At 38.5% G+C, this 27,610-nt stretch overlaps 2 protein-coding genes across 16 annotated transcripts in view; both read left to right on the top strand.

Annotated features, from left to right (window-relative positions):
• Positions 1 to 454: 454 nt before the first annotated feature.
• On the top strand, positions 455 to 2,612 carry fam89b (family with sequence similarity 89 member B). Of its 2 annotated transcripts, none has more exons than XM_065258117.2 (3): positions 455 to 932; positions 1,013 to 1,286; positions 1,838 to 2,612. In XM_065258117.2, the coding sequence occupies exons 2-3, from the start codon at positions 1,032 to 1,034 to the stop codon at positions 2,105 to 2,107; spliced, it is 525 nt and encodes a 174-aa protein (XP_065114189.1). In that variant the 5' UTR covers positions 455 to 932; positions 1,013 to 1,031; the 3' UTR covers positions 2,108 to 2,612. The 2 variants fall into 2 exon arrangements, with proteins under 2 accessions (XP_065114189.1, XP_065114179.1); XM_065258107.2 differs by having other exon boundaries at positions 456 to 927.
• Positions 2,613 to 4,912: 2,300 nt separating this feature from the next.
• The window catches only part of ehbp1l1b (EH domain binding protein 1-like 1b), a 35,395-nt gene continuing 12,697 nt past the window's right edge, over positions 4,913 to 27,610 (top strand). The window contains exons 1-18 of one of the 14 annotated variants that reach the window (XM_065258129.2): positions 4,913 to 5,434; positions 14,254 to 14,311; positions 14,608 to 14,703; positions 14,861 to 14,914; positions 15,206 to 15,387; positions 15,990 to 16,129; positions 16,429 to 16,503; positions 16,719 to 16,985; positions 17,203 to 17,358; positions 18,795 to 18,938; positions 19,216 to 19,536; positions 19,698 to 19,757; positions 20,347 to 20,530; positions 22,962 to 23,702; positions 24,367 to 24,720; positions 25,063 to 25,479; positions 25,771 to 26,151; positions 26,458 to 27,177. In XM_065258129.2, coding sequence (XP_065114201.1) covers positions 5,331 to 5,434; positions 14,254 to 14,311; positions 14,608 to 14,703; positions 14,861 to 14,914; positions 15,206 to 15,387; positions 15,990 to 16,129; positions 16,429 to 16,503; positions 16,719 to 16,985; positions 17,203 to 17,358; positions 18,795 to 18,938; positions 19,216 to 19,536; positions 19,698 to 19,757; positions 20,347 to 20,530; positions 22,962 to 23,702; positions 24,367 to 24,720; positions 25,063 to 25,479; positions 25,771 to 26,151; positions 26,458 to 27,177 — 4,454 coding nt within the window. In that variant the 5' untranslated portion in view covers positions 4,913 to 5,330. The remainder of the gene's footprint in view (positions 5,435 to 14,253; positions 14,312 to 14,607; positions 14,704 to 14,860; positions 14,915 to 15,205; positions 15,388 to 15,989; positions 16,130 to 16,428; positions 16,504 to 16,718; positions 16,986 to 17,202; positions 17,359 to 18,794; positions 18,939 to 19,215; positions 19,537 to 19,697; positions 19,758 to 20,346; positions 20,531 to 22,961; positions 23,703 to 24,366; positions 24,721 to 25,062; positions 25,480 to 25,770; positions 26,152 to 26,457; positions 27,178 to 27,610) is intronic. The other 13 variants (XM_065258138.2, XM_065258155.2, XM_065258146.2 and 10 more) reach the window with 13 other exon arrangements.

The raw sequence follows: 27,610 nt of genomic DNA, 5'->3' as shown, positions 1-27,610 counted from the left end.
ATGCACAGCTCCATTAGAATAGATGGAAAAGATTATATAAAATAACTAATATATTTTTATCTGCTTTAAAATAATTAAATTGGCAAGTCATTCCAACTTAGTATTTTGCATGATGATTTTAACTTATAAACAATGTGAAATTGCATCATTTAATAAGTTATAGCAACTCATAAAAAACAAGTTGAAATTGCCAAACTTTATTTGATAGGTTAAAGCATAGATAATATTTAAAATAAGTCAAAAAGAATTAATTAAATTGATTAAACTTAATTTAGAGAAGCTAATTTTTTACATTACATAAGACCTAAGCGCTTGAAAAATTTTGTATTATTACATAATAATTTGGGGGGAAATTAGTTGATGCTCGGATGAAGCCATTAAAATGTCCATAGACTTAACCAAGTAGGAAGAGCGTAGTGTGATGACGTAGAGGTGAGAAACAGCGCTTATTTGTGGCGAAGCGGCGCACTGCTGGGCGGAGAAATAAAGTGGGCGAGGTTTATCTGTCTGTACAAGACAAAAGAAAACGTTAAACGAAAACAAAGCGGTCGCCTTTTATCTCCTGCCCAGTCTTTTCTGGACTGCGTCGCTTGTATCTAAGTGCAGGGTTTATTTGTTTTATGTTATTGATTTATGTGCTGCGCTACGATTAAATGAAAATAAGAAAACTCAAATCTCTTCTACTGCTTAAGACTGCAAGACAAAAAATATATATTGCTACAAACTAGTAATTAAGTTTAATCCAGCGGTTATTTAATAGTTTAAAACCGCTTGAATCGGACTTTTGCGCATAACGTTTTTCTGTGTATTTTAAGTGTTTTTCCCGGAAATGACTTTTGGACTTGACAGCTAACGTTAACAGTTAACTTGCTGCAAAATATGGTCACCGTTATACCATCTTCTCTGTGAAAATACAATATCTTATGTGTAAGGTAATTTTTAAATAAGTTAATCAAATAAATGAAATAACATTAGGCTTGTTAAAGGGAGTAAAATCTATTTAATATCAAAGAAAACCGCTGCAGTCGGAGATGAACGGGTTTCAGTCAGCTCCACCGGACTGTCCGACTGGAAGCGTCTGTGCCATCGACGGTTTACCGCCGTTACCCAAAGGATTAAGTGGCATCTTGAACTCCAGCGGTGGATCCTGGAGGGACATTGAGAAGGTTTACAGCAAAAGGACCCGAATCCAGGCAGACATCAGCAAATCCAGAGTCAGTGATGCTCTCGGCCGCAGTAAACCCGCGAGCCTGGACGCAGCGCTGGCGATACTGCGCAAAGAGATGGTGAGGGGCATATTAAAACTGCAGTATGCTTTAATATGTAGGATACTGTTGTTTTTTAAACTTAAATTAAAGTAGCCTATACTATAGTACTTATACTATACTGCAGTGTTACTAATATAACATAGGGCTATAGTATACTACAATTTACTAGTGTACTATTTTAAATACTATACCAAAGTATTTTTTTATGTGGCTTAATAATTAAATAGTTATTAATTTACTACAGTTAATACTACAGAATCCAATATTGTACTATTATATTTATATAATACTATAATATACTACAATTTGCTTCAGTTTCCTATACTAGTATATAGTACAGTATACTACAGTATTTTTTTCATGTGACATATTAGTGAATAATATGTCATCATCCTGTCAATGTAAAAGTAAAATAATAAGTAAAATATTTACCTGCTGTCATTTAATGGATGACATGTTATTTAATTGGTTTGCAAATTCACAACACTTGTGCCAATACATTTTAATGCATGCGGCTGTTACTGTTTATACATGTAGCTAAAATGAACAGATGATTTTGTATTTTGTAGGTGGGGCTCAGACAGTTAGACATGTCCTTGCTGTGCCAGCTGTGGTCTTTATACGAGTCCATACAAGAATACAAAGGAGCTTTCCAGGACATCTCCTCGTCCTTATGTGAGAGCTCTTTCAACACGGAAAACGGCTATTCTGAAGATGAAGAGGAGGAGGATGAAGATGAAAATGAAGGGGTGAGTGGGGAAACACTGTTATCACTGCCTCAACCCACTCAAAACTCTCGGGACCAGTGGATTAAAGACTCTTTCCAGATCCCCATCTGATTGAACCATTTAACTTTCTGTAGTTACTGTTTATCCATTATCCTCATCTGTACTGTGCTAGACATAGTTTTTTTGGGATGCTGTACCCCTCAGATTTTGTTGGATACTATTACAATGGCGATTGTAAGTTCACTTCAATGGAACCTTTGAAAACTGCTTATTGTACTGCCTGTGAAGTCATAAAGACAGGATACGGACTGACAGGAAGAGGATGTTATGGACAGAAAAAGTGCACACTAGGCAGTTTTTTCTTTATATAAAGGACACCAAATTTCACCCAGAGTGTACGAGATATGCCTTACAGTCTTTTTTTTGTATAAAGTCACAAATGTTTCAAATGTCACATCATATTCTGTTTTGTTTGTCACTGCCTGTATTACAGATATTGTTTATTTTATTATAAAAAGCATATTTTTATCACTACATTTTTCTTAATTAGTAAGTTAATAATGAACGTAGTCTATGCATTTTTAGAAAAAATAAAAATGCTAATCTTACACATTTATCCTGATGGTCTTTGCATTCTGTGTTTGAATACAACTGCAAAATAATTAAAGATTTTTTTATACTGTATAGCCTTAAGTGAGACAAAATTTAGACATATAAAACAGTAACATTTGTTGCTTGACATAGATCAAAATCTTATTCAAACAAGTGCAGATCAACCATTAGATGGCACCAGCTCCCTCCCTAAGATCTGATCATGTGTTTAGATTTGAAAGTCGGGCTCTGGAATACCACAGTAAACAAAACTCTGTACTATTTAGGGAAACAGGACATTATCAGATTCCTCTTATAATGTTTATCTCTGAGTCATACCAGACACATAAATAAAAAGCGACAAGATTTAGAGTAATCTCATTGTGGAAGAAAACCCCCTCTTCCATTATGCCAAGTATAAACAAACCATTCCAGCTACTCATATGTGCTTATTAGGCAATACTTCTTCCTTTTTTTGCACTGTGCAGGGAGAGAAGAAAAGGAACTGACTGAAACACAGAACATTCGTTACTTTGGTTTATGAGTTTTCAAGTCAACTATTTATTTATTACAACAAGCTGTCTAAATTATATTTACTTAACATGATGATTCAAATTATTTGAATTTAAATTTAAAATAGGCTATAGCCTATATTAGTTGATGCTGAGCAGGTGAGTGAACCACATTGTCTAACCTCAGATCGCAGCTATTTATGGAGACCAATACTCAATACTGACTGCAGCTGCTGTCTGCCTAAGGAAGTGCAAACAATTATTAAACTTTTCCGTCCAGGGCCCTGGTCTGCTGTTTGCGTTTTTAGCAGGCAGATGACAGATCACACAGTTATGAGAATAATATTAAAAAGTACATGACAATCTGTCATCAAGCCTTTCAGACTTTCATCTCAAAATGTATAACTTGATTCACTAAAACAAACCATATGCAGTATATTTTCCACAATGATTATTATTTCTTTAAAAATAAAGAGAACATTTCTCACATACTGTACATATTATTTGGTATGATTAAGTGGACTGTTACCAGGATAAGGGATGTGGCATTCCTCTAGAAAGCTTTCTCATGCCTCTATAAATAAGAAAAACAGTTGGACAAGATATTGTTAGATACACTGCAACTCCCCACATGGTATGCCTGTTTAAGTTAAACCGAAGGTCATAAGTTGCTGTCCTTTCTGTCACATTAACATTAAAAATGTTACATGCCAACTAAACATTTGTATTGTTTCTTTCATTTACTTGAATAATTATGCAGTCAGCTCTGCAGTCCTTTAACATCGACAAACGCTTCACCAAATGTGTGTTTAAAAGCCATTACCGTCATTACAAATTGAATTGACTCGAGTTTGGAAGACAGCACATTTCAGTAGCCTGTTTGAATCTAAATTATAGGGGAGAGGATGTAAGAGACTGTCATCTTTATCTTCGTAAACAAGGACCTTGTATGCTCGCCCGCTCCCTTGCTTGTTTGTTTCTACGCTGTGCCCAGTCTTGGTGTGGCACATCATTATGAGTATGATGCCTTCCTTGTTCCACCCGCTGAGTAAGAATGCATTACATGAGCTCATGTACAAACTCAGCCCTTGACGTAATATAGCGAAGAGGGAGTGGTTAAGTTTGGAACCACAAATCACTATTCCTAAGCCTACATGTCTAGTTGCCAAGTCTGCCAGTTAACTGAAATTACACTAAAATCATATTAAAACTAGCCACTGTTGTACTTAGTAACCAGCTTTTCTGATGACTCTGTGTCATTGGGTGTTTTTTTTTACTTTTAACAACATGCAAATGAATATATGATCACTACATAGTAAACAGATATGATCTAGATTTACCAGACAGGAAGAGAAGTGGTATCATGGTGAACTAAGGGGGTCACCGATTTGCATTGTAGGTCATCAGCTGAGCCATAATTTTGGACTCCCCCCATAACCCACACAACCAACCGCTCTATCCATCCCTTCAGCTGCTTCTGTCTATTTGATCCCTCAATGCCAACCATCCAAAATAGATCCTGTGTAACCTGAAAAATCCCCCTGCCTCTACTAAAAATATTCATATGGACAGCCCCACATTGCTGCTTTAGATCAGCATAATCAGTACCAATTCACTTATTTCTTCAAACAAAATATATATATATATATTAGTATATCAACAGCCATACAAGCAAATGTTTGGACTCCTGACTGCTTGTAACCCCTGGAGTTTTTATGGCATCAGTACCTGAAGGCTATCGGTAGGGTTTTGCATAGTGCTGCATCACACACGTGTTTGCATAACCCTTCCCACCTACTGTACTTGCTCACACACTCATCATCAGACTGAAAAATAAAAACTGCAGGAGCGCGAGGAAGACACATTCAATGCCATCATGATCTTAATTTCATTTTAAACAGCTGTAATACGGACATGCATTGTAATTTTGCCTAAAACATTTGTTTTTGCACCAAGGCAACTTATTGCAATAACACAGAAAGGCTGTGCTCTCATCTGGTGTGTAACGTGATGCAGTAGTTTCCGTAAATGGGCTTTACTCGATGGCGACAGTTCAGTGGTGCTGAAGCCGCGTGAGGGCTCGCGCTCATCACCACAAACGTTTCACGAGCCACTTGACTGTCATCTTACTGAGAAGTTTGTCTTCTTTTTTACTTTTGCCAAGTGGCGGGACGGATTAAAAATATTATTTCCATGCGCCCGACTTCATCCGCCGCATTTCCTACAGAAGAATGACTTCGGTGTGGAAAAGACTGCAAAGAGTTGGCAAAAAAGCCACGAAATTTCAGTTCGTCGCGTCGTATCAAGAACTTGTTCTGGAATGTACGAAGAAATGGTAAGTTATGATTTCCTTTCCGTTATAGCGCTCGTTTCCTAAATACGCAGTGCCACTGAAGGGCGGTTCTTGTGACTGAAACATGACCATGCGGGTACAATGTATAATATATTTTAAATATATGTCGTCTTCTGGAACAGTACGATAAATGTAATGTTGTATCAGCGCGATGTGTTTGAAATGCGTTGAAGAACGTTGTTCGCACGCGCACGCCTTCACTTCCGCGTGCTGTCAACACTTACGATATTATGGACATCCATCATGCCCACCTAAGCAGAAGTGAATGCGAAAGTCTGTGTGCCAATGCTGATGTTTCATTGTTTATTTACATGACAACGTGACTTTTATAAGCTTTACATTTTGTAGCCTGTGTTTTTATGTTTTTGTGTGTGTGGTTATTCTTTTTCCGTTTATGTGTTTACTTGTGGTATTATTCATGAGTTGTACATCTTCATAAACAATATTATGAGGGCTTCAACACGTGCTGTTTAATATGAATTCCAGTTTAATTTGATTTAATTTAATTTGATTGCATTATTTTAGCTCTCCAACATAGTCTTGTTTGTCCTCATTCAACATATGTGTGTTCTTATCAAGATCAAAGGACTTCTGTATAAGTGGATTTGAAAAAGGTTGTTTGTGTTTTTGATGGTACTCATTTCATAAGAAGAAAAGTTCCCACGTCACACTTAAATTATAAGCCAATTACAAGAAGTCAGAGAACTGGTTTGACTTTGTGTCTTGGTGTTCAGGGGCGATATTGACTATTGGCAATATTATCTGAGCAAGTCGTGGCCTGGAAAATGAAGCAAACTCGGTTATGCAATAGCGTGTCATCTGCATTTTGGACAAAGTGACTCACTCTGTGAAATTTTTGACTTTTATTGTTAAGCCCTATCAAAGATTTATCTATATGATGATATAAGACCTGAATCATAAGGAAGTTCTTGCTTGTCCTCTCATGCTTCATTTATAATTAATATTTTTAAAATAGCATATATTTTATTATTTAGTATAAAACACATTTGCATTTATTAATTTAGCATTTATTTATGTATGCCAATAAACATGTGATAAGCATAGCACACCAATGATAGGCATAGATAGCACATAAAGTTAGGTTAACATGTGGGAATAGTAATGACAGCATGAACAGCATAAAGAAAAACATATTGTTAGCAATCATAAACAAAGTTAAACCGTGGAAAGTTAAGGGTTCTGGGTATGCAGAAGAGGTGTGTCTTCAGCATTTTTGAAGGATATGTACCAAATATCGTGTGGAGGTAATAATAGTTAATAGTAAAAGATAGTAAAGTTTGAAGACAAACTTTATGTTGGCTTGAGAAAGCGTAGCCTGAACGTTTAAAACGGTTTGACATAAGTTTAGTTTAGTAGGCTATCTGGCTGTTAGTATGTTTAAGTATGAAGGTAGCATGATTTACCATGAAGCTAGCATGATGTTAGCATGATTAACATGAAGCTAGCATGAAGCTAGCATGATTAGCATGAAGTTAGCATAATTAGCATGAAGCTAGCATGATGCTAGCATGATTAGCATGAAGCTAGCATGATGCTAGCATGATTTGCATGAAGCTAGCATGATTAGCATGAAGCTAGCATGATGCTAGCATGATTAGCATGAAGCTAGCATGATGCTAGCATGATTAGCATGAAGCTAGCATGATGCTAGCATGATTAGCATGAAGCTAGCATGATGCTAGCATGATTAGCATGATGCTAGCATGATTAGCATGAAGCTAGCATGATTAGCATGAAGCTAGCATGATGCTAGCATGATTAGCATGAAGCTAGCATGATGCTAGCATGATTAGCATGAAGCTAGCATGATGCTAGCATGATTAGCATGAAGCTAGCATGATGCTAGCATGATTAGCATGAAGCTAGCATGATGCTAGCATGATTAGCATGAAGCTAGCATGATGCTAGCATGATTAGCATGAAGCTAGCATGAAGCTAGCATGATTAGCATGAAGTTAGCATGAAGCTAGCATGATGCTAGCATGATTAGCATGAAGCTAGCATGATGCTAGCATGATTAGCATGAAGCTAGCATGATGCTAGCATGATTAGCATGAAGCTAGCATGATGCTAGCATGATTAGCATGAAGCTAGCATGATGCTAGCATGATTAGCATGAAGCTAGCATGATGCTAGCATGATTAGCATGAAGCTAGCATGAAGCTAGCATGATTAGCATGAAGTTAGCATGAAGCTAGCATGATGCTAACATGATTAGCATGAAGCTAGCATGATGCTAGCATGATTAGCATGAAGCTAGCATGATGCTAGCATGATTAGCATGATGTTAGCATGATTAGCATGAAGCTAGCATGAAGTTAGCATGATTAGCATGAAGCTAGCATGAAGTTAGCATGATTAGCATGAAGCTAGCATGATTAGCATGAAGCTAGCATGAAGCTAGCATGATTAGCAGGAAGCTAGCATGAAGCTAACATGTATTGCGTTGCTAGGGTACTAAGTTTGGTTGCTAGGGAGAAAATTGGCATCCCATAATGATCACACTTCAAGCCACAAGTAAAACGGTCCAACCCCCGTGTCTCTACAATTTTCTGATGCAGAGATATGAGGCTTTGTTTATTCCGTTGCTAGGGTACTAAGTTTGGTTGCTAGGGAGAAAATTGGCATCCCATAATGATCACACTTCAAGCCACAAGTAAAACGGTCCAACCCCCGTGTCTCTATGATGTTCTGAAGCGGAGATATAAGGCTTTGTTTATTCCGTTGCTAGGGTACTAAGTTTGGTTGCTAGGGAGAAAATTGGCATCCCATAATGATTACACTTCAAGCCACAAGTAAAACGGTCCAACCCCTGTGTCTCTACAATGTTCAGATCCAGAGATATAAGGCTTTGTTTATTATGTTGCTAGGGTCTTCATATTTTGTTGCTAGGGGCGTGGCTTAATACCTCAATAAGAATCCTAAGAGACTGATTGGATGCCTGAGTAAAATGAGCCCACCCCTATGTCTCTATGACACTCTGGTGCAAAGATATCCATCTGGGCTTTCTATAATGGTAGTCTATGGGAGATGTTGCTAGGGTACCCAAAATTGTTGCTAGGGGCGTGGCTTAATAGCTCTGGGGTGATCCTAAGAGACTGATTGGATGCTTGAGTAAAATGAGCCCACCCCCATGTCTCTAAGACACTCTAAAGTGAAGATATTCCATCTGGGACGCTTTTATTCCCTTTTATGGGCATGTTTCCTGCCCCATTATAAGTCAATGGGAAATTTTGGGGGCCTCTTACACCCCAGGGGTACAGCTTACACCCCATTGTGAGGTATGTTCTTACACAGCCTGTCAGCCTCCTTAAATGTGGTAAGCCACAAGTTTCTACAAGTTTCTCACTCGCAGCTATGACCCGTCAAAGTTTGTCTCAATGTTAAGTCAATGGAAATTTTGGGGTGTTTCAGCGCCCCGTTTAGGAATTCGGAAGGTCCCATCAGTTAGAAAAGATATAGCACACCTCGTCAGATCAGACCGAAAGTCTGTCCAAAGTTTGATGGCTGTAGCTTGAAAGCTCTAGGACGAGTTAGAGTTAGAAATTTTAGTCTCAGAAGAAAAAGAATAATAATAATAACTAGATAGGTACATTTCCTGAAGAAAATGTGAGTGGTGCTTGCCGTGGCAAGTTTCGGGGGACAATTTATGATTATACTCCAAGCCAAAAGTAAAATGGTCCAACCCCCGTGTCTCTACGATGTTCTGATGCAGAGATATAAGGCTTTGTTTATTTGGTTGCTAGGGTACTGTATTTGGTTGCTAGGGAAAAAATTGGCATCCCATAGTGATTACACTCTGAGTCATGAGTCAAACGGTCCAACCCCCGTGTCTCTACGATGTTCTGATGCTGAGATATAAGGCTTTGTTTACTCTGTTGCTAGGGTACTGTATTTGGTTGCTAGGGGCGGGGCTTGGGAGTGGCCAATGATGTGACCAGTTGCTACACTCCGAGTCACAAGTAAAACGGTCCAACCCCCGTGTTTCTACGATGTTCTGATGCGAAGATATAAGGCTTTGTTTACTCTGTTGCTAGGGTACTGTATTTGGTTGCTAGGGGTGGGGCTTGGGAGTGGCCAATGATGTGACCAGTTGCTACACTCCGAGTCACAAGTAAAACGGTCCAACCCCCGTTTTTCTACGATGTTCTGATGCGAAGATATAAGGCTTTGTTTACTCTGTTGCTAGGGTGCTCACATTTGGTTGCTAGGGGCGTGGCTTGGGAGTGGCCAATGATGTGGCCAGTGATTACCCTCCGAGTCACGAGTAAAACGATCCAACCCCCGTTATTCTACGATGTTCTGATGCCTAGATAAAACTGTTTGAATTTTATGTTGCTAGGGTGCTTAAAAGTGGTTGCTAGGGGCGTGGCTTAATAGCTCTGGGACTATCCTGATAAATTGATTGGATGTCTGAGTAAAATGAGCCCACCCCCATGTCTCTACGACATTGTAAAGCGAAGATATTCCATCTGGAACTTTTTTATTCCCTTATATGGGCATGTTTCCTGCCCCATTATAAGTCAATGGGAAATTTCGGGTGCCTCTTACACCCCAGGGGTACAACTAACACCCCAATGTGATGTATGTTCTTACAGAGCCTACCACCCTCTTCAAATGTTATAACCCACATGTTTCTACCAAATCCTCGAGCGGAGCTATGACCCGTCAAAGTTCGGCCCAATGTTAAGTCAATGGGATTTTTCGGGTGGTTTTTCGCCCCCCTTTCGGAAATCCTGCACCCGATCTCTTATAAAAGTCATAGCACACCTCTCCTCAATAATCCGGTCAATTTGAGCCCTCTTTCGTGTGTCTACGACAAACCGTGTGGGACGAGTTACGCGCCGAAAAAGTGTGCAGACATAAGAATAATAAGATATAATAATAATAAGTATGAGCAATAATAATAGTGATGCCTTGCATAAATGCAAGCACCACTAATAATAATAATAATAATAATAATAATAATAAGTTTAAGTGCAACAACAGTATGTTGGCTTTCTCAAGCCAACATAACTAGCAGTCTGTCATCATAATAATTATTGTTATCTATGTAATTATCTTTCAGCTGATGTGCAATGTCCTAGATTCTGTAATGTTGCAACACTGAAAGTTTCTGTTTCACAGCTTTAAACTTTCTTTTTTTCTCTCCGAAAACGTAGACTAAAGTACTAAGAAACTCTCATAAAGAGGCTGAATGCCTCTTATATGTTTTGTTGTAAACAAGTCTGATCTCGTGTGCAACTCGAGAGATGAATTACGGTACAGCTGTGATTCATGATAAAGTACTTCTTAGACCGCCAGTGGGTCAAAGTCTGTTGATATTACGCCACAGCTGCAGAGGGTGTGAGCAGGAGATACTGGACAGCTGAGATATGACACAGCAAAGTGTTTTTTGATGGGATAATATAAATTTCAAGACGTCTACTTGCGATATTTATTTACAGTTTTGCTGTGCACCTCAAAGGCGAACACAGGATAAGAGTATGGAAAAAAACAACAAAAAGTTAACTTATTGTCTGAACCCAACTGGGAATCTATTTTTACATCATGCCTGCTATAATACCCTCTTGCCCCATGTCCACCTCCTAATTTATCCTGTTAGACTATTCTGCCCTGTTGCTATAACTAGCTGTAACCTGAGTTAAAGCTGGGTCTCGCTTCTCTTTGTGTAACAGATTGTGTATTAGCAAAACTTGCTTACCTCTACAAGAATAATAACTGGAATTTATATTTTTGGGTTGGGAATGGGATTAAAAATGTTACTTTCACATTCAATAAACATCGTTGTGGTATGTACACTTATCTATACTTAAGGGAAACCCTCATTTCCTAAAATATAAGCTGCTGTAATTAAAGAAGAACGGATGTTTGTAAACACCACTAAGACCTTGTGGTTTACAGTTCAGAGATCAACACCCTATGTATTGTGTTGTGAATAAAGTCAGTTGGATCATGTGACCTTGCCCAGTTTCCTCCAATTCTTAATGCAGGGGCATGCGTCACTCGCTGGTCTGCTCACAGATGTACAATGGGCTCATATCTGAACTATTTATTACCAAGCGGCGTGTTTAGCCAAAAGCATGTCATATCATAATAATAGTTTTCATTTTATTGCAAATCTGACATTAAAGACCCATGGTTTATTGAGGGAGTCTGTGGTGATGTCTGTAAAGGCTCTGATTCATTTCGTGAGTCAGTTTAATTTAATATCCCTGTAAAGTTCCTGTTGTAGGCCTCAATTACATGGTGAATCTGAAAGACTTAGATTTGAGTTTGAGGATCTTTTTTGTGCCATAACTTTGTAACAAGGACAGCGTGTGTTGGTTGTGTAGAGCAGTGGTTCCCAAACGTTTTCATTCTGCGACTGACTTAGACGTGTATAATTTATCTGGACCCACCAAAATATGTTTTATAGAAATATTCAGAAAAAATAAATTTAGAAATACAAAAATTAATTTGTTCTCTATTAGAAGAGAATATACTTTATATTTTTATAATCATTGTATGAGTTAAATGATATAAGAATGCAAAGTCGCCAACACCAAAGCTCCAAAAGTATCAAAAAATATTTATTATTAAAAAAAACTATTGCATGGCACAGAGGTGACATTTCAAGCACGCAGGCTCTTCATCAGACCAATTAATACACTAATACAGTGGTTCCCAAACTTTTTCAGCGTGTGGCCCCCCTTGTGTACGGTGCATTCCTTCCGCGGCCCGCCAAAGAAAATTTGTGACAAAAAACGGTTCTAAAACTCAACATTTTAATAAAAAAAACATTAAATTATACAAAAAAAAGTAGTGCTTTTGGTTAGTAGCCTTATTTTTGTTTTTAGGTTTAATTACACAGAATTCATGATAAATTAATGTATTTCATAAAATGTCATAAAACTGGGGCCCCCCTGGCACCATCTCGCGGCCCCCCTGGGGCCCCCAGTTTGAAAACCACTGCACTAATATACCAGTATTTAAAGCCATACCTCCAATCACATGATCATACAAAATTCTCATATGTCACAATATCACAAGAACAGATTGTGCAATTAGAAAAACAAAAGATAACAAAAAATACTAACAACTAAAACTATGCAAATTGCACAAAAAACACATCTAAATAAATTGAATACTTAAATTGCGTATATAAATACAACTCGATGCAAACAATAGTAAATGCATATCTAATTTGGACGAATATCAAAGTTCCTCATTTAATCCTCTAGGTGACAACGTATCTAATGTATAAATCCAATAAACCTCACGCTGTAAAAGCAATTTATTAATATCACCTCCGCTACGTGGACATTTGCCTAATTCGATGCCGATGTACTGCAGAGTGGAAATTAAATGTCTTAAATCAGCAAAGTGCTGTGCTACTGGACTTTTAGGATCGTGATGTCTGGTGGCAAATTGGTGTTCAGAGATAGCAGTTTTTAAATGTCTGCTGGTTTTTCCGATATAACACAATGCAAAAGGTAAATGACCTTAGCCGTCTTACATTAAATAGTTCCTCGAATCTTAAAAATGTTTCCCGTGTGAGGATGTGTGAAGGTCGACTTCTTATATGTGAGGTTGCACTGTTGATAATTACCACTTCTGTAATTCTCTTATTCCTGTATTTTGTTCAAGAAATGAGTAGTAGGTTTCAAATCAGCTCTAACTAAAATATTTCGGAGATTAATAAAATGTAAATTTAGTTGCAACCCCAAAATACCTGATATCAAAACCATTGCCATTTATTGTCATTAATAGAACAAAACTGTTTCTGTGTCATTCATTATATAACCAAGTCACTTTGCCTGACCCACCTGATCTTGCTGTGCGACCCACTAGTGGGTCCCTATCCACAATTTGAAAACACATGGTGTAGAGAATAGGTACAGTGATGCAAATAGTAAAAAACTAAATTCGGACAGGAAACTTCTCAAAAGTTAATGGTACAGCATATGTTGTGTAGGTTTGATGGTAATATTAGTCTCTGGTGTCCATAGAATGTGTCTGTGAAGGTCAAAATACCTTATAGATCATTACCATGTTGAAAAGGCCCATTTGCAGTGTGCAGGCAAAAGTGGGTACATGGTGTGCAAGCAAAAGTGCTGTTTTTTGTGTTTCTTAAATGCAAATGAGCTGCTACTTCCCTTCCCGTTTACTGTTACATATACCGTTTTTAATGAGACTATCGCCTTACTTCATTATTTATAATAAATGTGTGGTAATGAATTATGTAAAAAGGTTTAAAATAGAAATTATGACCTAACTGTGGTTTTGGGACGGTTGTGGGCGGGGCCTGTGCAAAGTCATGTCAGTTTGCTCAGAAAATGCCAGCAGCTTGTCCCATGAGACTGTTCAGGTTTTGGATGTTAAAAAAGTAGTTATCATTATAGGGTGGTTGTGTGCACACAGAGGTGACGATAATGTTCAAACAACATATAAAAGTGAATTTCTCATATTAGGTGACCTTTAATCCATTATTTGTTTTTAGTTCTTGTTGCTGGTAACAAAAATGTTTAAAACAAAGTTTGAATTTGAGTCTTGAGAGGTCCTTCATCATGTGGGCTTGTTTTGTATGGGGTTGGGAACAGTTGGTGTATTCTCAGTCTCAGGGAGACAGTGGGAATCAAGATCACAAGATCTGCCTAAAGCTTTCAGACAAACACACACTCACTGACTCCCCATAACTACGAAAGTTTCCTAAAATAAATATGTAAAGGCCTCATGTTCATATTGCACTTTATAACAATGTGTAGTTTTTTTTCTAAATTGATTTTATAATATTATAGGCAACCAGACAAACTGAGAGTGGTGTGGACGAGAAGGAACAGACGCATTTGCTCAAAGGTACAGTGATAATCCATCTTAAATTGTCAATATGTAGATGCTTAAATTCAAATTATGGACTGACACAGGTTAGGTCTAGACCTGGATATGAAAGTAATTACAAAAGCATTTGTAATTTAGCATGTGTACACTGGACTACATCCAAGAATCCACCTATTCAATGATTTTCTTCCTAAGCTTTTAGTCAGAACAATGTACTGTCACTTTAAATTATGCATACCAGTATGTTGTTTTAACTGAGCGCTTAAAATGATTTTATGGATTATTATAACCGAATGCTCCTTATTTTTCATCAGCTTCATTCATGGCAGCCAGGCATCAAAAATCCATACAGGGGAATGGTTGTGTGGCCTGTACCTGAGAATGTAGACATTACTGCCACACTTTACAGGGTAAGACACTTTAATTAATTATGGATTAATGACATATTAATGGGAATACAAGATTTAAAAATGATTTATTATTTTATATAATTTATATCTTGTTAATACTCATTGACATTTGGAGAATCATTACACTTCCTAAATATATTTAGATTTTGTTTTATAGGACCCACATGCAGATGAGTTTGAAGACAAAGACTGGACATTTGTCATTGAGAATGTAAGTGCACATATAATCACTGAAAATGATTCAAATTTAGATGTTATGTAATTACATAATATTTTGGGGTATTTACCTCTAACCTATATCCATAGATATATAGTTAACCCAATGACTCCAAGACCACTACCATAAAAAGCTAGATTTGATGATATATGATTTTTTTTAATTTAGTTTACAGCACATAGAAACCATCATAGACCCCTGGTTGAAAGTGTAGAAGATATGAAAAGCACAAAGTGTACAAAATAATATGGCAGACAACTTTTCTCTTTTGCTCTTGTTCTACAGGAGACTGCAAAGGGCAGCCGGAAAGTTCTGGCGTCCGTGGATTTGAATATGAAAAAATTTGCCAGTTTGACACACTCTCAGACAGATCTGACGCTCAAAATGAAACCTCTGTCGGTCAAGGTGGTGGAAGCAACTCTAAAGCTCTCCCTATCCTGCGTGTTCCTAAAGGAAGGCAAAGCAACGTGAGTTTTTCCACAGCTAGTGACCTCACCCTCATGAAATTTGCTTAAGAGGAAAAACACTGTTCTGTTTTAGCATGTATTGTTTAGCATGGAAATTATACACCAGTAAGTATTTTTGGCGATTGCTCTAAAACGTTAGCATTTTTTTTTTCATAAAAGGCTACTAAGGTTGCTTGACTCCCTTATAAATAGTTGGAACATGTTTTATCGCAGTAAGTAAAGTGGCTGCCTGCCCCAGCAAGGATTTTGGTGTTGAACATTTGTTTAAGGTTCCTTCCCGGATATATGCAAAGAGCAAAATTTTCCACAACATTTCAGTTAGCTATCAAAACAACAATTTGAGCCTGTAAGATTTTGCTGTTATCTCAAAAGTAGCTTGTACGGTAAACTAACCGAACCTTTGAGCTTTCTGCGTTGTCTTAAGTATAAGAGGCATTTTGTTCCTAATGCATATTAGTATGCTTATCAAAGCAAAATAAGCAATGATAATGAGAACAGAATAAGAAAATAACATCCGCATTAGTGCATGCTTCCTGTCTAAATGGGTTGCTTTTGACTATAATCTGGACTATTTTAAACCAAAAATTGATTTATTATTGTAGGGACGAGGACATGCAAAGTCTTGCCAGCTTGATGAGCGTAAAACCAACAGATATCGGAAACCTGGATGACTTTAATGAGAGTGATGAAGAAGAGGATAAAAGATCAAGTTCTGGGATTAATCCCAATACTGCAGTTCCAGGTACAGAATGAGGTCCATTAGGTTTTAAATTCTGATAAAAATGTAAAACAAAAAAGCGTTATAATACATTACAACACAAAACTACACATGCATACAGTTATACACACAGTATATTCATAGTCTTTGTCTTATATACTGTACTTCATATTTCTGTTCTCTTACACAGAACTTGCATGAATCACTGCTAATGCATGTACATTTTTCTTTTACAATAATAATCTTTAACCACATACTCACATCATCACTTCCTCACATGCTAGAACTTCCCCTTCTCTTTTCTCTCTGTTTATAACTGTTAGCATCCCACCCTACTCTTCGATCAACACGTTCTCAAGAAAAGAGGCCGGCATCTTTAAAGAACCCTTCAGTAATAGGTACTTATTTACATATGCTTTTTGCATTTTTTCCTCTTGCATTCTCTCTCTCTCTCACTTATCTTCATGTCAACCAGCAATTATTTTCACATCCTAAACTTCTAAATTTCTAAAATATATAGAAATTCATTTAATTTTAATTTGTGTTGAAAACCACCATTCCTGACCTTTTCTGTTTCTTAACTTTTCTCTTCATCCCTCGTCTTAAACTTCAGTCGGTGGTAAGGAGAGGACGGCTGCTGGTGTCCTCTCACGGCCAGTGTCTGGCACTGTCCCTAAACCTGACCTGCCATCACGCCCACCATTACCCACCCTGCCCAGCCCAACCTTCCGCCCCGGGCCCTCACCCGCTCGCACCCGACCGCCACGTCCACCACCCCCCGCTCAATCGCAGGCCCCACCTGACTCCCAAACAGACCATAACATTACTGCTTTGCTCCCACCGGCTCTGCCCAAAATCTTTCAGCCATCCCCTGGCTCAGGTACCGCAGCTAGACCTAAAGTGTGTTATTAAATCGATGGAAGGAACCCTGTCACTGCACTTCTAGTTGCTTTTTAGTACATTTACTGGTTACAGTTAAAACCTTTTGCTACTATTCAAAATATTATTTGGGTATGTCCATCGTAAAAGCATGTCAATGTGAACATCTGTATTAGATCACACCAGTGTAATGTCTTTCATGTCTGTATTGTATTCAGCTCCTGTGTCTTTTGCAAGAAGACTCTCAGGGTCTGAAGGCCCCTCTGAGGGTCTCGTGACCTCTGACTTTCCTCTGCTTAAACAACTTCCTTTGGCTTCTCCTTCTGATCCCTTCCTCTCTCACACTCCTTCACCCCCTACTGTGAGCCTGAAAGGTATGAGCCATGTGCAAACGAATACATGCATTCCAAACTATGTTTTAATTGGAGATGAACTTTTTCAATAGGAATAGAAAATCAACAAAGTGATTTGTGTTACCTAATTTTATTTTAAAGAGATCTTTAACATGACTTTTGGAGAAGCATATTTCTTCCTAGCCTCTCTCTCTCTCTCTCTCTCTCTCTCTCTCTCTCTCTCTCTCTCTCTCTCTCATTCACTGAAGATATCATTCACACAGTGGCAGCCGGTTACTTCTTTTTTTGAGGGCACTCGTTGCGAAGTTTGTCACAACATGTAACCCATCATGTGTGTGGTTCCTTTATTCAAAATATGTGTTCTGCGCATTGAGAGATCCTGTGTGCATCACATGTCTTGTCAAAATAAGTGCCTGCTGCAGATGCGTCTAAAGGGTTTATGATAAAAGAGACGCTCGCATTTGCCAGATCCTCGCATAATCTCATGAGTAATCAGAGTTTAGTGTTAAGGGAGTGTCTTGCGTGTATTTTGTGAACGTGAGCGTCTTTTTTATCATAAATGGTTTTGACGCGTGTGCAGCAGGCACTTATTTTGACAAAATGCACATGGTTCACATGATGCAACAAACACATATTTTGAAAACGCAAGCAACACAAATGACACTCCGAACACTTATTTTGAATTAGCGCCCCTCGGATGAGCAGTCACGAGCCGCAACTGCATTCACACATCAGTATCAAAATAACGGTAAACGCTGAGAAAAAGCGGAAGTTACCTGTGGCGCGCGGCCGGCGAGCTCAGTGTTGTATTTGTAAACAATGGCAGGTTATGACTTCATATCCAAGGTCCGTATTTTGTTGTTTTCACATTTGTGGCAAACGCTGACGATCACGAAGTTGCTCGTGACCAAACAACATTGCATTAGGCAACGTCAAACAAAACCTGCGTTTGCACATTAGGCTTCACTGAGGGTGTGCTAAGGACGTTGGCAATTCGGCAAATAGATGCTAAGCTGTTTTAAACAACCTTGGTGAAGAAATCTGGATGTTAACTTCAGGTGTGCTTGACTTTTAAGCAGCATGTGTGTGAAAACGTCCGTAAACAGTGCGCGTCATCTGTATAAAAACGTTATGATTGGCCCGAAGCTTTCAGCACGGTCTGACGTCGTCCGTTCTAAATAATGCCGGTAATTTATATTTTTTATTCACACATATCGCTTACCGGTAAATTACTGGTAATCTTACAACCTCTCTTACTGGTAAATTGGCAGCACTGATTTACCTGAAATGTTCTGTTCACACATGACCTGTTAACTGCAATTTACCAGTAAATTTTCCAGTAGAGACTGGATGTGTGAAAGGGACTTCTCTCTCTTGTTCTCACTTTTTCTCTACTTCTGACTAATCTTCTTCTTTCACATGATCTGCATCCTATTTCCCTTGCACTTTGGTAACAGATTCTTCGTGCAGCAATGTTTTTAAGCCTAAAATTGTCCCTGGTGCCCGACCCGTGTCACCCACTCCTGTTGCCCTCCTCGAACAAACCTCTTCGCGTTGTCTCTCTGACACTCTTAAGCGACCTTCTGCTGGCACAGTGCCAGGTATTGAGAAAGTAGAAATGTAGATGTGACCCTGCCTGTGAAATCCAGGCTAAAGTCTCATGATCTAGAGTAAATGTAAGATTGGAAGCAAGCATCAAAGTTTTATTTCACATTGATTTCAATCTTTGACATGACCGTGATGACTCAGTCAAAGATATCAAGGTTATATTTTCAAAGAATGTTCTGGGTTTTCACATGCAGGGCTTTTACACTCTCTATATGTTATTTTTTCACTTATAAATTCTTATCTTATGTATTGTCTTCATTCCTTACGCAGGGCCTGCACATTTAAATGAACAGAAGATGGCTGTTTCTACTCCATACTTCTGTACCTCTTTTACTGAACCTGTGACACCTGTCCCTTTGCTAAGCACTCCAGATCTTGATGCTCTGTGCGAAACTTCTGATCCCTTTAAATCACTTTACAAGTCATCTCCACCTTCTTCTGCACCCCTCTCCTTCCTCACCAGCAAACCTATTCCAGCCTCATCTACCCCAGTAATTCTCTCATCTTCTTCTCCTGCTGTTGCTCTGTCAACCCCTGATTCCCTCGCAGCTTCCCCCTGCTGTTCACCTGAGCCTTCCGCTGCCCGGCCAGGTACTAAACAGCCTTTTGCTTTATAAATCTAGCAATAAGAAATGGTTGGTGCCATTAGCAAGAATTAAACCTAGGATACTTTTACCTACCAATTCGAATGGATGGACAAAATTGTGAAAGTAGATTTTAACAAAGTAGTTTTATGTCGCTTTATTTTACAGAGATAACAAGGGAGCTCAATACACTTACAGAAGAGGATCAGACAAATCCATTTCTACAAGGTGAGAATTTCGTATATCTTTCAGTTGTCTTTATGAGATAAATTACCTGAAAAAATCATCGTTAAAATGTCATTATGTTACAGTGGCGACTCGTGACTGCTTTTCCGAGGGGCGCAAATTCAAAATATGTGTTCGGAGTGTCATGTGTGTTGCTCGTGTTTTTTAAAATATGTGTTTGTTGCGTCACATGAGTGAACCATATGCATCACGTGTTTTGTCAAAATAAGTGTCTGCTGCACACACAGGTCAAAACCGTTTGTGATAAAAGAGACGCTCACGTTCACAAAATACATGCATGACACTCCCTTAACAGTAAACTCTGATTACGCATGAGATTATGCGAGTATCTGGCAACCACAAGCGTCTCTTTTATCATAAACCCTTGATGCACGTGATGCACATAGATTCACTCGACATGCCGAACACATTTGGAAATTACGAACCACACTCATGACGGGCTACATACATGATGTGACGAACCTCGCATTGTGCGCCCTCGAAAAAAGAAGTCACCGGTCGCCACTGTTATGTCATATGAATAATGTATTTTTCATGATTATTCAGATTTACAGTTTATAATGTTTTACAGATTTAGTCGTCGAACGACTGAAGAACCCTGAGGCCACACAGGAGCAGCATCACTCGCCTCGAACCGTGTGCAGCATTAGCATTGCTAATCAACAACCTACTTCCTCCCAGTACACTGAAATCAGCAGCACTAAAGAAAAAGAGCCTATAGCTTCAAGAGCTGGGTCAGCCAAGGCTGTCGAAAGGTAAGCTCATTGTGGACTATTTATCAGTTATTTAATTTGCAAATGCTTTCAGTATCTTGTTCTATTTATAAAGGTATTTCTGTATGTGTGTCTTAGGCTTCATATGGGCAAATAAAAGTCCTATAATTGTAGTTGCATGAATCTGGTCTGATTGTTTAAAGGGACACTTTCCAGCTCCCCTAGAGTTAAACATTAGATTTTTTACCGTTTTGGAATCCATAATCTCCGGGTCTGAGGCTACCATGCTAAGCTATGCTAAAAGTGGTACCGCCAGACCCGGAGATCAGATGAATGGATTCCAAAACTGTAAAAATCAAATGTTAAAGAATTAGTCTATTTTCTTAAAAAAAAAATCAGATAATTTACTCACCACCATGTCATCCAAAATGTTGATGTCTTTCTTTGTTCAGTCGAGAAGAAATTCTTTTTTTTTTTTTGAGGAAAACATTCCAGGATTTTTCTCATTTTAATGGACTTTAATAGAACCCAACACTTAATACTTAACTCTTAACTCAACACTTAAAAGTTTTTTTCAACGGAGTTTCAACAGAGTTTCAAAGGACTCCAAACTATCCCAAACGAGGCATAAGGGTCTTATCTAGTGAAACGATTGTCATTTTTGACAAGAAAAAAAGCACTTTTAAACCACAACTTCTCGTCTATCTCCGATCCTGAAAAGCGGCAGCGTGACCTCACGCAGTACGTCATCACGTCAAGAGGTCACAGAGGACGAACGCGACACTACGCCCCAGTGTTTACAAGTGTGGAGAAAGAGGACCGTTCAGACATTGTTGTATGTGGAATGATACTAATTAATGTCTTTGTGTCAGTTTATTGTTTAAAATGGTCCGCAAATGTGCGTTTCATATATGTAACACGTGACCTTTCGACGTCACTCTGCATTTACCTGAGGTCGCACTGGTGCTTTTCAGGACCGGAGATAGACGAGAAGTTGTGGTTTAAAAGTGCATATATTTTTATTTTTTTGTCAAAAATGACAATCGTTTCGCTAGATAAGACCCTTATGCCTCGTTTGGGATTGTTTAGAGTCCTTTGAAACTCCGTTGAAAAAAACTGTTAAGTGTTGAGTTAAGTGTTAAGTGTTGGGTTCTATTAAAGTCCATTAAAATGAGAAAAATCCTGGAATGTTTTCCTCAAAAAACATAATTTCTTCCCCACTGAACAAAGAAAGACATCAACATTTTGGATGACATGGTGGTGAGTAAATTATCTGGATTTTTTTAAGAAAATTGACTAATCCTTTAAAGGAACAGTATGTAGGATTGTGGCCAAAACTGGTATTGCAATCACAAAACATGTGGCTAAAACTGGTACTGCAATCACACAGCTGGTGGCCAATATACCAAACGACAACATAAACATCAGTTGAGGGCTGCAACTCCACTTTTTAAATGACAATATCCTGACCAGACCACTGTTGTCAGTGATATAAGTATTTGAAATTAAAATGATTTCTTAATATCTAGTAACATTTCAGGGTCATTTAATGATTAATTGATATAAATTTCTTACATACTGTTCCTTTAACTCTAAGGGGGCTGGAAAATGAGCATATTTTCCAAAAAAGTGGAGTGTCCCTTTAAGTTTGACCCTCCCTGTGACATCCAAGCTAAAGTAATTTTGAACATTAAAGTTTGATTTCAATCTTTGACATGACCTTACTCAGTCAATTTTAAGCAAGGTTATATTTTACATATTGTTCTTTACATTATGTAGAATGATTTTATATAGAAAACAGTAATTCACAAAAAAATACTTTAGCTGGGTTTTAACAGGCCAGGTTACAAATGTATTCACACTCTCAGAAACAATTTTGTCACTGGGACAGTACCTTTTAAGTATGTTGTCCTAATATAAACCATTTTGGTACAGATATGTACTTTTGAGGTACCAGTATATACCTCTTAGGTACCAATGTGTACTGTATCAATATTGTATGCACCTTTTAGTTACAAAAGTGTACTTTTTGAAAAGGTATCACCCCGGTGACTACTTTTGTACCTTCTTGTACCTTTTTGCTGGCTGTGTGACAGTTTCTAATGTGCAGCATTTTTTAACCCTATGATTCCCTATCCTGCTTAAGTGCCTTAAGTGTAAAATTCCATAATATATAATTGATATCTACATGTTAAACATAAATGCGTTGGTCCTGCAAGGTTATACTTAATAACAATAGAGGAAACATGCATTACGTTGGGATGTCTGATACAACACCAGCTTTTAAGTAGATATTTAAAAAACATTGCTTTCCCTCACCATTGCAACCCTGCATCTGTATTATCTGTCTTGCCACTAAAATCGCTGCTGTGCAAAAAGTGCTCTGTAAAGAAAGACTTCATCTAATCTTACCAAATGCCAAATGAATGGCCTACCGAGCCCTATTTTGACACCAAATATCTTTGTCCCCCAGTCCTGAGCCTATTAGCAAGTCAACAATTGACTCATCTGAAGAAAAGCACACATTCGTATTTGAGGAACTGGATACTGGGACTGTGCCTCCTCCACACCCATTCTCTGTTCCATCAAAACCTTCCTCATCTATGCCTTCGAAACTTGCTGATTCAAAATACGTTCAAGATGAAAACCTGCATGTGTTTACTGCAGAGAAACCACCTTTGGCTGAGGAAGAGCCAGATTTTCAAGTGGAGGATTTTGATACAGTGTTCATGACCACTCCGCCCAATGAAGATGCTTCAGTTGGCGGACATCAGGAAAAAGAGATGCAAGCTTCAGGGAAAGTCCAGCACACTTCACTTGATAGTGAAGGGTCAATGCAGTCCAGCCTGGTTCAAACCTCATCAATGACTAATAACTGCGCAAAGCAACAACAAAATACAAATACAGAATCACCAGGGGAAGTCATATTGAAAGAGGAACCAGCTGAGGGTGCTCTGCTTTGTGCATACCTTAACAAATCGGATGAGGACAAAATGATGAAACACATTGCTTCGACGATGGTAACACAGGCAGAGCAAAATATCCCCAACATTTTATCCAGTTTAGCTCTACCACAGCAAGAACCTACAGCTGAGAAAAGTTCTCCCAAACCAGTGTTGGTGGAAGAAGTCCTTGCACCTGAAGAAGACAGTATGTGGATTGAAAAGCAGTCCCAAATTGATCAATTGAAAACAATTCTAACTATCGAGGAAAGGTCAGTAAGCAGCAATGTTTAAACTGCACACTGCCAACTTTATCTGTCCTTTTTCTGTGTCAAACTCTTTGACTTTACTGTCTTAAACCTTTTTTTTCTGCTCCCCAGAAAAGTTTATTAGACTAGTTGCACACATAAAACAACATCTGTTTTTTAGATAACAAATTTGAACTTTACTAACTGATCCCACTATAGGAAATAGCATTTATTATTAATATAATTTTTTTATGTCCTAAAGTAACGTCAAATAGTTCTGCATAGTTAAAGAAAAATGAAATGCACAAATACACACTACACTGTCAGAAAAATTTTCAAAAATGGTCCCAAGCTGTCACTAGGACAATACCATTTAAAAGGTTCCTAATACAGTATGTACCAGAGGGTACAAATATGTATACATTTGGTACCAATATGTACATTTGAGGTATTAATATGTACCTCTGAAATACAAATATGAACCATGTAGGTGCAATTGTGTACTTTTTGAAAAGGTACCACCCCAGTAACAGCTATAGGGACCATATTTTCAAGATTATATAGTTTCTAATTTACTATATTATTTCTATTTCCGATTCATCTTTGTTGCTGTCAACTATTCTGCCTTTTTCACTCTCTGTAACCAGTTTCTTTCTCTTTATTCTTCTCTTTCCTTTTATGCACTCAGTGAAACCAATTTGGCTTGTACCCAGGACGTCCCTCCAGCATCTGAAAACCCCAGTGTCAACAAGATAAAAGACACTGCCCCCGAACAACTTATTCATCCCCAACACTTGAAGCCCGTTTGTGAACCTGAGCTGATGGTAAAGGAGCCATCCAGTACAGAATCAACCCAAAAGAGTACAGAGCCCAAATTAGTTGACCACGCAAAGGTTCCAATCTGGAGCGTCCAGGAAGACAAAGTAAAAAATGTAGAGGATCAAACCAGAGATGAGGAAATGCATAAGCATAAAACACCTCATGAGATACCAAAAGAAGAGAACGAAGCTAAAGTGACTTCAAACAAGAATTTAGATGCAGGGTATGTATGGTGTGGGCGGCATGGGTTCAAATCCCAGAGAATGCATGGATAAAATATATACCTCATGTATAAGACAAAATCATCAAATGTAAATGACAGGTCCAGTCCAGCCCCGAACAATATCCAACCATGGACAAGACTTTGAATACTGTCATACTTGTGTCTTTTTGTGTACTTCCGTTTGTCAATAAGATACTGAGTTTGTGCAACTTGTTGGTAAAGACAGTCCATTTCTCATGTGGTATGCTAATGTATGTGAATAAGGGTTTAATAGTGCATGTTTGATCGATACAAAAACAAGGTAGGTAAATATTTTCATGACCCCCCTTCCTTGTTTCTTAGTGAAAACGCATCACACAACCAAATCAAGGAAGCTGGGTTAATAGAACCAGGTCTGTTTTCAGAAGAACCTGTGTCCCAGACAAAACCTTCCATTGCGTTTAAACCACAACCAGCTAAAACAATTAAGAAGAAACGAGAGGTCATAAAAGTCAGTATACCAGTCCGCATGAGACCTCCATTGCCTGAGATCTTACCTGCTGCTGCTGTGAAGGAACAGGACAACAGGACATCATTGCATCTGGAGACTCTTTGCCCTTTCACCTCATACGTGGACGTAGAGTCTGAAATAAAGGATTCAAAAATCACATTTGAAACAGAGAGTCTCTTATGGGCCACTTTAGAGGAGAAAGCAAAATATAAAGAGGACGAAGAAGCTAGCACTGCAAAGATAATGCCAAAAGAAATCTTGGACCGGGGGTAAGTGGATGAGGTTTGTTAACCTCATTGCATGGAGAAACATGAGGAGTGTGGACTATGTGGGCTTGCATGAGTTTGGCAACATATATAGGCTACTACCATGTTAATACTACAATCATATGGATAAACCAACGGACCAATTATTTATCAAGCCTATTTTATATATTGTACTTCTAACACATCCATGATAAAGCTTGTTGAAGTAGACTTTTGTTTTACCTATGAAAGTTGAGAATATTAGTTGGAGAACATTATACATAAAAATTGTTGTCACTTTATGGTTCATGGCAGCAAAAGTGGACTGGAGACCTCAGAAACCAAGCAAGAGAAACCAGAAGATTCTTTCAACTCGGCCTGTTCACATCACAAACAAGACCACGATGATAACAGAAAAAGTCCAACTGAGATTTTATTCCACACTGAGGAAGACAAGATAACTGAAGATTCAGATGATAAGATGAGGCTGCAGTCAGACAGTGAGCCTGTTTGGACCACTCAGAATGGACAAAAAGCAGAAGATGTAGGACTGGAGACCGAGAGTGTCAGGTGTCTGTCAGGGGAAGAGTCTGAAGTTGAGCTTGACGTAGATACATCTAAAGAGGAACATGACTCTAAACAGGGAGATGCTTCTGTAGGGATCATTAAGGGTATTTTCGGTGTTCTGTACAAAGGGTAAGTGTGTGATGGATGTGAGACTTTTGCCTCGGCTCCTGCATGGCTATATTTCTGCTTCTTAAAACGCTGAGTGGTTCTAATTAGGTGTGATGGTCCTAGGCAAGGAATCCTTTGAATTTAATGTTTTGTAGATGCTCTGGTGTTATAAATGTCATTATATTTCTAATGTCGTAAGGAGCATAGGCTAGAAAAGCTTGCTTTTGCTGGATATTTTCACGTTTGAATCAAAGTTTAATTCAAGTTTGTCAACGGAAAAGATTTTGTTGCCCGTGGATGTAATCAATAAATGTTCTCATCTTTTAGTTATGAGACCATGGCGTCTATAGTTCAGCAACCAAGTCCAACAGGTGATGATGATAATCCAGATGACACTGTAATTGAAATTCTCCCACCGGAGCCCTTTTGTGACACAAAAGTTGAGCGTCCATCTGATGACGTGACACATGAAAATGTTATTAAAGATACAGTACCGATACAAGACATCAATGAGGTCGAGCCTTTGGGAATGAGCCTAGTGGAGTGTCTGAAATTGGCTGCTAGAGAAACTCAAAGTGAAGGATCGATAAATTCTGAAGCCCAGGCAAAACAGATGATAGCCAAGGAGCCATCGCAGATTCCTACACCATTACAAGACGACAAAAGTTTGAGGGAGGAACTAAACACCGAAGCGTGTATTACAAACGAAAGCGTGGTATCAGAGGTGGCAAAAAATGAAGAACTACTCTTAACCACGCAGGACGATGTAACTTCCAAGGAAAATGTACAAGAACTTATCGGTGTAGAAATAGATTCTCTTGTAAAAGAAGCAGATTTTAAAGAAATAGGAATAGAACAAAGTTCAGACAAACACAAGGAACGTCCGCCTTGTAAAACTGTCAGAGGGGAGACAAATTCTGGCAAGACAAAAGCCGCAGATTTAATGCCTTTGGCAATGGACGAGGCTTTACAGGACGAGATGGAATTTGAAGTAGGTCAGGAAGACTTGGGAACGGTCTGGCTTGCCGAGCTATATATGGACGGAGGGTAAGTACATGGGATCATCACCCCTGTCTCCACTGCCTTTGATGATCCTCAGCTTGATTTTGGCATTGCTCTGCCTTGTGGATTGTCAAGTGCTCTGGTCATTGTATTTCACTGTGGGCTTTTCTGGATTTATTTGTGATCCTGGCTGTGTTGTCTTTGAGTTTGACACAACTACATTTGCATATGCTTTGCATTAATATATGGTTTGCGTGAAAACATAATGCCCTTATTTTATGTCCTACGCCCAACAAGTCTTTGAAAATTGGATGGGTGGGTCTAAATATTGTACGAGCATGAAATATGGCATATTGTGGTGGATTTCTTGTATAATAGCGTCTACGGATTTGGGGGTTGGTTGATGTTGTCTTCTTTGTAGTTACAGACTAAACCGCATTTTGCTATTGTCCAAGTGCTACTACAGGCAAAAAATGTT

Source organism: Paramisgurnus dabryanus, chromosome 10 (genome assembly GCF_030506205.2).
Source record: "Paramisgurnus dabryanus chromosome 10, PD_genome_1.1, whole genome shotgun sequence".
NCBI lineage: Eukaryota > Metazoa > Chordata > Actinopteri > Cypriniformes > Cobitidae > Paramisgurnus > Paramisgurnus dabryanus.
Note: the sequence above shows the minus strand (reverse complement) of the source record. Positions and strands in the feature narration are given on the sequence as shown.